The following is a 9926-nucleotide window of genomic DNA, read 5'->3' on the forward strand; positions in this document are numbered from 1 at the left end:
GTTCTAGGTGTACATACTCGGCTGAATCCCCTTTTCCATCATTGTCTTCAATAATTCAAATGCCTTGTCTAAATGATAATTTTTGCATAAAGCATTTATCAAGCAATTGTAAATGATTACATTCGGTTGTTGATTTCTATCATGCATCTCATCAATAAGATCCCAAACATAAGCTATTTATTCTTACGGGACCAAAACTTGTAATCCACAAATCACTTGAGGGTCTCGGACGTCTGATCTCGAATTGATCTTCTCTTGCTTCAAAGGGAATCTGGGGGCGAGCAGGGGACCTGCAAAAGAAACTCCGATGCCTAAGTCAGCATTGGTGATGTTAGGGATTCAAAGAATAATTTAATGCTTAATCAATGCATAGAGGTCCGTGCGTCCTGGTTAGGTGGAAGCTTGTGGCTGGTTGTCAGAAGGTATTACTGGCGTCTGTTAAGGTGCATTGAAGTGATGTGACGTTTGGTTGCACTGTTTCGCATCATGGTGCGTTTTTCAAAGTGATTTGGGCCTTTGGCTTACACTATTTCGCTGGGATTTGAAGGGGTGTGTGTTTGGTATTTAAGGCTTATGAGTGGTGGCTGGTTCGCACTTGTGCTTTGCGTCTTGAATTTTCTAAGAGAGATAGCGGCTCGAGGTTATAGATATTCGCATGGAGGTGCCGTGCTGTTTTTCGACGGTATGTTGTCTTCTTCCCATGGTTCTAATTCCGATGGGTCTAATGCAAGTTATGGTGGATTGTGGTTGGAGTTTCTCAGTAGCTCGTCCGAGTCTTTGCGTATTGAGGTGGAAAGGGAGATTCGTGAGGATCCCCCTAGTGAGCATGGAGAGTCTTCATGGCCGAAGCGTGACGGGTATGGTTGGGTGGCAGAAGGTGTAACGAACTGTTTTTTGAAGTACAGGTGGTCGCGGTTGCTCAGGTCTTGGTTGAATAGTGTGTATTTGTTTGAGAGGGGCTTTGATCCGGATACTATGCGTGTGGAATGGGTTAGTGTCCTGGATTGTGTTTGCCATGGCATAGAGGGTGCGACGTCCGACTTCTTTTACATGTATTCGTGTATGTTTGCGAAGCTGCACGTCCGACTCCCTTTTGATGAGTTCACAATGGGCGTCTTTCGGTTGTTGAACGTGACGCCTACCCAGCTGAATCCAAATAGGTGGGGTAGTTTGCAAGCGTTCAGGTTGATGTGTAGGGTGCTTACATTAGAGCTGACTGCCGATAGCTTCTTGTATTTTTATGTGACCAGACCGATGGACCCTTGTAGTTGGGTCTCGCTTGTGGGCAGACCTAAGAGTTGTGTTCTTGACGGGTTCACGCAATCTTTCAAGAATTTCAAGGACGGGTTCTTTCGTGTAAGCATGGAGGTGGGGGAGTAGTCGTGGTATTATGACGAAGGGGGCATGGCGAAATTCCCACTTTATTGGACGGGTTCTCCTAGAAAATGGGAGTTGACGGCGAAGGAGGCATTGGATGTGGCGAGTAGGCAGATTGTCGATACGTTGGAGAGATTGTCGCCTAGGGCCCCGGGAAAATGGATTGTTTATTTCTATTTGACGGATGATCCGAACCGGGATGTTTGTGGTATGTTTTCTTTTAGCCGTACTAGTTCATGTGTTGGACTAATCTGAATATGTTGCTCTTTTGCAGGTGTGATGGCTCATTATGCTAAGAAGGTTGGGGCGTCATAGGATTTGTTTGCTAAGATTAGGGACCAGCTGGCGGCTTCCTCAAAGGGTGAGGGTGCCTCAAAGGTGCCGATTTTGGCCGGTCCTGTGGCGGAGACTGTTCACCCTGCTGCAGCGAAGAGGCCAACTGTATCGAAATTGAAAGGGGTGGGGAAGGATAGGAAGAGGCTAAGGGCCTTTGCGAAAACCGGGGGGTTGTGCCTGGTGGGTCAAACAACCCGGATTTGGGCGGTTTCGAGAAGGCCAAGGTTCAAATGAGGAAGGGGGTGGAGATTAAGCTGACGAACTCGGAGGTTGCTATCGTCGAGGCTGCGAATCCTGGTTTGATCATGAGGGCTCTAGATGAGTATATGTCTCGAGGTCTTGTACTGGGGCGTAGGTTGTCAGCGATGATGCAGGAGGAGATTGCTGTTGGTGATAAGAAGAAGTTGGCTGATGAGTTGGTCACGCTGAAGTCACAGGTGGAGCGTGATCAGCGTAACTAGGATGATGAGAAGAAGAAATTGGAAGCTGAAGTAAAGAGGTTGAAGGTTGGGATGTCGGCTGCGAAAAAGAAGTTGAAGCTGAAGCTGAAGCAGGTTGAGGTGGACGAGTTGCAGGCGAAAAGGAACGCGGAGGTCGAAGAGACGGCTGATGAGATTAGTGGTCTCCAACAAGCTGTGTACTCGAAACACGTGAAGGGTTTCGAGAAAGCATTGAGACAGGCAGAGTTCTTGTACAAGGAGGTACCCGTCACCGATTGCTGTTTCAACGTTTCAATGTTAGATTTGGCGGAGATTAGTAGGTCTTCTAAATAATTCTCCCCCAATCAAGGTGTAACGTGCCGCTTTCCGAGCCCATCCTTTTTCTTCATTTGCTGGGGTGGCTCTTTCTTCTAGGTATTTGACGAGGGGTTCCATCCAGGTGCCGGTTGTGGTTATGCTTAGGCATTGGTTATGTTGTTCGATGGATGGTGTGTTGAGGGTGTGTTGCAAGAGTGATTTATATCGCCCCTTCTTTTTAGTGCTGGCAAGTTTGGAGAGGATATCAGCTCTGGTATTGTTGCTTCTAGGGATGTGTTCGATTTTGAAGGTTTCGAAATGTTCAGTGAGTGATGTTACCATGTGGTAATATTATGAGAGCATGGGGTCCTTGACTTGGTATTCGCCGTTGAGGTGTCCTACTGTAAGCTTGGAGTTCGTTTTGCACAGTAGTTTCTTGGCACCGACGTCTCGTGCTAGGTTGAGGCTGGCTATTATAGTTTCATATTCATCTTGATTGTTGGATGTTTTGAAATTGAAGCAGAGGGATTGCTCTATGAGGATACTACCGAGTCCTTCCAATACTACTTTTGCGCTGGCGCCTAGCGGGTTTGAAGAGCCATCTACGTGCATTGTCCACCAAGTGTCTTGGATGAGGGGTTGCTCTTGAAGGTCGTTGGTGAAATCTGTTAAGCACAGTGCTTTGATGGGTCTGTGCGGTTCATATCGGATATTGAATTCCGACAACTCAATGGCCCAAGAAGATAACTGGCCTGCCAAGTCTGGTTTTTGTAGGATTTTCTGTATGGCGTGGTCTGTTCGAATGATGACGGTGTGGGATTGAAAGTACGATCGTAATCGGTGGGTTGCTATTATTAGTGTAAGGGCTATCTTCTCTACCATCTGGTATCGTGTTTCTAGATCTTGGAGGATGCAGCTTGTGAAGTATATGGGCTGCTAGGTGTTGTCCTTCTCTTAGGTATGGTTGGGGCCATATACTTAGGTATGGTTAGGACACTATTCTTCCAGATTTGCATAAACCATCTATAAGAGAACCGTAGGTCACTGTATCAGGAACCATATTTCTCTTATGCAATCCTAAAAGAGATTCATTGCCTCATCCACTTTTTTACTCTTACATAATCCATTAATCATGATATTGTAGCTGTAAACGTTAGGTGTCACTTCTACCTTGGTAATAAGGTTGAATACATGTTTTGCATTCTTCACCTCGTTAACTAAGTAATACCCATCCATTAAAGTGTTGAGGGTAAAAATGTCAGGTTTCACATAAGCTCTCACCATCATAGCTAACACATTCTTGGCTTGTTTTATCCTTCCTTCTTTACACAAGGCATCGATGAGTATATTATAGGTAAAAATATTTGGTCTGATGTTATTTGATATCATCTCATTTGTGAAGTCAATTGCTTCTTGTAAATGATGTAGAATGCAATATCCATAAACCAGAGTAGTGCATGCTACAAGATCAGGAGAAATTCCCTTGGCAACCATTTCAGAATACAAATCAAAAGCCTCATTTGCAAGTCCATTTATGAATAGATGGTGAATAATTGTACTGTACATTACCACACCAGGTTTAATTGATCGAACTTCAATTATTCTGAGTAATTGTATGGCAGCTTTGGTTTCTCCAATATGGCACAATCCCTGGATCAAAGTCCCGTAACTGACTTCATTGAACCGAAATCCTTGTGCTACCATCTTGTCATGAAATCTGAATGCTTCCTTCAACTCACCTTTCTTACATAAACCTTTGACGAGTGTAGTTAAAGTTATGACATTTGGGTGATAGCCCAGTTTGAAAATTTTGGCTAATACAGAGAAAGCAAATGTCATTTGAGACAAGTGACATAAACAATTGATGAGGATGCTGAGAGTAATAAGACTATGGCGAATTCCCTTGATCTCCATTTGCTTAGAAAGGAAAATAACAGTAGGGTAGCGCTTCATCTTTGTAAGGCATCCCAAAATCTTATCAAATTCATATATGGGAGGAACATGACGCATTTGAATCATGCTATCGAATTGGAAAACAACGTGAGGAACATAGTGATCGTCAAGTAATGGGGTCTGAGTGTGAGAGCGAAACGAAGAGAGGGAAGAAGGGTTTGAAAGAAATGGATGAAACTTGGGAATGGAAGAAGAAAGACCAAACCTTAAACTAGTTCTTGAGATCCACATCATTCTTACCTTAGGGAATGAGTAACCTGATCAGACTCTATTAATACGCATCTATAACCCTAGGATGTCAACGAGGCGGGTAGTGTACGTGTAGTAGCTTTTTGGTATTTTATCCGCTGGATAAATATTCATCCTGTATCTGTACCTATATTCGTCGGGTATCCATTATATGGGTAACCGCCTAATTTTTTCATATCCACGAGTATCTACAAAATTATTTAAAAAAACAAATATTTAACCATAATTAGGGCTTGAATCAACAAGTCCATCTTCTCTGATTGATTCTTGAAAAACAAACTAATAAAAAGTCAGTAACAATTTATATTGTAGTTTATTTTTGAATGAAATATTAAAGAAATTACTAACTTCATCAATGTTCACATCTTGCAACATTATATAAAGTTTCATGTTGTCCAATTTTAATTTAGAAGAGCCTGAAAACATAAGAAGTTCATTAAAAATTTCTAACAATCACTTAATTAAAATATCTAAGTAAAAGTGTTAATTTCATTACCTTCCATATTGGTCCATAACTAGTCTTGAAGACACATAAATGCCACCACAATATTTGGAAGTAATCTACTCCGATGTGGGGTAAGAATCTGACCACCATTATTGAATGAAGACTCATAATGTTTTTAACTAATATATATATATATATATATATATATATATATATATATATATAAATGAAGGTATCAAAAATACTACGGGTACAGATACTATGATACCGTATCCGCTCCGTTAACATGTGGGTATCAAAAATACATGTACCCGTGGATAGCGAGTATCTATTTTTAATATCCGTTTTCTACCCGTTGCGGGTTTTATCCGCGGATACCTGCGGGTACGGATTATTTTCACATTCCTACTTATAGCATATATAATATCTAAAACTTTGTTTTTATCTATCTATATATATGAATTAGTTAAAATTAACTTACGTATTTTTTTTATTTTCTTTGTGAGTTGATTTTAATTTATAGTGAAACTGAAAATTTTTATTGAGAAGTTTTTCTTTTATGTTAATATCTTAGAAAATTTTAATGATTTTGGAATATATATTATTTAATTCGAAAGAGTTATTTTATTATGTTATAATATATTTTATTATTTAGAGCGAATAAGAATTATATTTAAGGTCTTTTTTTATATAATTTTTAAGGATATTACTAGTAATATTTTTAAGGTATGAGATTTTATTTGAAAGATATAATAAAAAATTTTAATTTTAAGCAATAGAAACAAAAAGTATAAAAAAATAAATATGATACTTTGCAGTTATTATAATAATTATGTAAAATCTCTTACAAGTTTGTAGGATTTTAAGGATGAGAATGAAACCAAAAATAAGCAAGACAAGTGTACGAAGAGTTATTCTTTGTAAGGTGAGTAAATAGAATTAAAAGAATAAATAATATGGTGAGAAGTTTTTGAAGAAAAGATCTTAATTGTTAACCAAGGAGTATGATCCCACCAAATTTTTAACTTTTTTTTAAATATATTACATTGATGAAAATTAAATTAGGTAGATTTTTATTTTTTTTATAAAATATAATATTTAATGTTAATTTATTATCTATCATTATAATATAAAAAGAAGACATTACAATATTTATTTATTTTACTTTTTAATTTTATTCATTTATATTTATTTTGCTTTCCTATGTGTATAGATTTTATTTTACTTTTTTATTTATTTTTTTTATTTTAAATTTTTTTTATTCTTAATCTATTATAATATAATATAAAAAAGAATATATTAGAAAATTTATTTTATTAACCATTTTATTTAATTGAAAAAATTTCAAAAAGTTAGTTTTTTAATTATTTAATAATTTAAATTTTTAATATATTTATTTTGCTGTCACATATACATAAAGATTATTTTACTTTTTCATTTATTTATTTTACTTTTTAATTTATTCATTTATATTTATTTTGCTTCTACATATCATACGCGCATAGAATTTATTTTACTTTCTTATCCATTTATTTTATTTTTAAACTATTTTTTATTCTTAATTTTATCCTTTTGTCACTTATAATTAATTGGTCATTTAATAAATTATTAAAAAATATCTTATATCTAAATTATAAAAACTTATACTATTTTTTTCATTTTTTATTTTATATTTTTATGATTTACACTCCTATATAAAAATTCTCTCTGAAAATTTATTTTACAGCTTTATTTATTTGATTTGTTAAATAATATATTTTAGTTTGTCATTATAAAAAATATTCACTTTTTTAAAGTTGAATTTTTTTGTCAATAAATGTAATTTATCATTATAAAAAATAGAATATCATACACCAATTTTTTTAAATTAAGTTTATTTTTAAAATGAATAAACATATAGTTGTCAATATATTTTACTTTTATTTTTTAAAATAACATTATTTAAAAATAAAATAATATATGTTTATTGATACTAAAATATAAAAATAATCGTGATGAAATAATTTTGTCTTAAAAAATTTATCAGTAAAAAATTATATTTATGATTTTTATATTAAATAATAATATAAATATTCTTAATATTAAATATTTTTCTTCTTTTTTATTATGTAAAAATTAAATTAATTGTATGTTTCAAAAAGTATGTTTTCCTATATTGTTTTAAAAAATTATATTTATAACCGAATAACAGAGGCTCCCCAAGCGAGCCTGTCTCGCCTAGGCGAGACTAACAGAGGCTCGCCCAAGCCTTCCTGCGCGAACTGTCGCTCAGGCAAGTCGTCTCCATTTTGAGCGAGGTGTAATCTCGCTTAGGCGAGAAGGGACTCGCCTAAGCGAGAATTCATAGGAGCCATTGTTCCACTGCTCGAGCTCTCGCCTAGGCGAGAAGGGACTCGCCTGAGCAAGAGGATCTCCCTCGCCTGAGCGAGACTGGGGCGAGTTGTGTGCTATAATGTGAATGGCCAATGATATGGTTGCTTGTTTGCCTGGCTTGAATACTTTACTTGAATGGTTTGAGGGATGAGGCCTTGATTAATATATGAGGTTGAGGTGGAAATGATATATTGCTTTATTGTGTATGAGTTGGAAAGCATGAGTTGTATGATTGGTTGTTTATACATGATATTAGTATTATGGGAACTTTCTGATTGGTTGGTGAAACATGTACAAAGTGTGAGTAGGGCGTAATTCCATGACTCTTGTAGTGAGAGCTCTTGGTGGCGCCTCATCTGTTGGACATAATCCCATGGACCTTCCTAATGGGAGTCCCTGGTGGTGCCTCACCTATTGGACTTAATTCCATGAACCTCGTGGTGAGAGTTCATGGTGGTGCCTCAACATAAGGACGTAATTCCACGCGAGTATTGTGGTGGTGCCTCAAGGCCAGGATGTAATTCCATGAAGGCCACGTGGTGGTGCCTCTTGTAAGGGTGTAATTCCGCGAAGGCCTCGTGGTGACACCTCATTGCTAGGAAATAATTTCACTGCCTCGTGGTGGTGCCTCATTTTACATATCCGGATAAGTCAAGTCTTGGGGTCTCAAATGATTTGGTAACCTATGGGTGAATGCCTGCTATTTGTGTCTGACTTTGTAAATTGCATGTTGACTATTATGATATAAGATTCCTTTACACTAGCTTACCCTTTTGCTTGCTTGTGTGTTGTGTGTGGTTTTCTCTATTGCGATGATCATCAATTCCATTGATGTGAGTAGATGTGAGAACCCCTGGCAGTGGTAATGATAATAGGGATGCTGGAGCTTGATGGATTGGGCCCACTATGGGCCCATCACTGAAGGATTTTATTAGTTATGATTCTCTTGTCCGTACAAGACCTAGTATATTTAATTTTATCAGTGTACTTTGTTTTGGGCCGTGTGGAGCCTCTTTTATGCAAAATGGGTATGTTTGGCGTACTGTGTACCTTCATATTCCAAACTCCGTAGTCTCTGAATATTCATGTATGTGACATTTTATTAATTTGAGGTTATCCAGTTTTTAGGATGTTACATTAAGTTTGATTTTAGTTAGTTAACTTTAATGCTAGATTTGGAATTTGTCCATTTCTTTAATAATTCATTTCAACAATTTAAAATATATATTTATAACTAAAAAAAAGTTGCGCTACTTAATTTTATAATTTTTGTTTAGGTTTAAAAATTATATTTGTAATAAAAAAATAAACCACACTTCTTAATCCATGTTTTTTTAAAGATTAAAACTATACATATTTTTACAAAAAGAAAGTATTTAAAACTAAAATATTATCAATCCAGTTTTTTTAAAAGATAAATTAATTAATATCATTTATACAAATAATAAATTTGATTTTCTTTTAATTGGGACCAAATTTATTGTTTTATTTTTTATTTGATTGTACGTTTTGGGAGCATGAGCGCATTCCCTTGAATGCAAGTTTTGACGAGTACAATGAGAACATGAACACATTCTCATTGAGTGCATGCTGAAATGATAATTTTGGAGGTTCATGGAGTTTGGTTTAGGATTGTTACGTGCTGACAATTGTATCAGTTTGATAAATTACACAAGTAACACAGTGAACAGATTCAAATATCTTTCCCATGGAGAATAATGTAATTTAATAAAACTGGTTGTTTACTAATCAAAGGTAAAAATAACAAAACATTTTGGTTTATACTTATAAAAACTAAATTTAGAATTAAATGTAAAAAATAAATAGGAATTGGCACAATGGAAACAAATATCTTGATTGAGAAAAATATAAGACAAAAACTTTATCGGAATTTGGTTCCATGATCCAATTTAAAGCAAAAACACCAAACAATATTTTTCTAATTTCTACTATAGTATTCACACCTTATCTAACCAACCCTAATGTCTTAGCGACAAGTCTAAACTTTATTAAGAACCCTGATGTATTAGACTTTCCTTATCAAGAGTTCGCATTAATGATTAAAATTAAAATTCTGATATTATGAATGACCAATGATGAAGTCTATGTCTAGATCCACAATCAATTAATTGTCTACTTTATTTTAGATTCTAATATTGTGTCCAATAATTAGAACCACACAAATATGCAATCAATAATTATCATGCAGTTAAATCAAAGATAAACCACAAAAAGTGATGGAAAAGAATTATATTGAATGATAAATTCGTAGAGAATTAATAACACATTAAACCCAACTCCTATGAATGATGAAGTTAACTACTCCTAGACATACTTAACAGAAGATTGATGTTGAAATTAAGTGCCTTTAGCCTTCAAAAACCCTACTACCTTCAAGTGTAGATATATCAAGTTTATTTCTCTCCAAGCAAGTGTGTCTTTTGACCTCTGTTAGA

The 9926-nt window shown here is 35.6% G+C and overlaps 1 protein-coding gene across 1 annotated transcript; it reads right to left on the reverse strand.

Moving 5' to 3' along the window:
• Positions 1-2801: 2801 nt before the first annotated feature.
• On the reverse strand, positions 2802-3332 carry LOC146886646 (uncharacterized). The gene has a single exon (XM_085672600.1). The coding sequence runs from the start codon at positions 3330-3332 to the stop codon at positions 2802-2804; it is 531 nt and encodes a 176-aa protein (XP_085528726.1).
• Between the last annotated feature and the right edge of the window lie 6594 nt (positions 3333-9926).

Source organism: Vigna unguiculata, chromosome 4 (genome assembly GCF_037176805.1).
Source record: "Vigna unguiculata cultivar grain cowpea cultivar isolate G323 ecotype 2 chromosome 4, ASM3717680v1, whole genome shotgun sequence".
NCBI lineage: Eukaryota > Viridiplantae > Streptophyta > Magnoliopsida > Fabales > Fabaceae > Vigna > Vigna unguiculata.

What these genes read in the sequence shown, in the direction of transcription:
- LOC146886646 (XM_085672600.1), bottom strand. Translation starts at nt 3,332, where the DNA reads ATGGTAGAGAAGATAGCCCTTACACTAATAATAGCAACCCACCGATTA.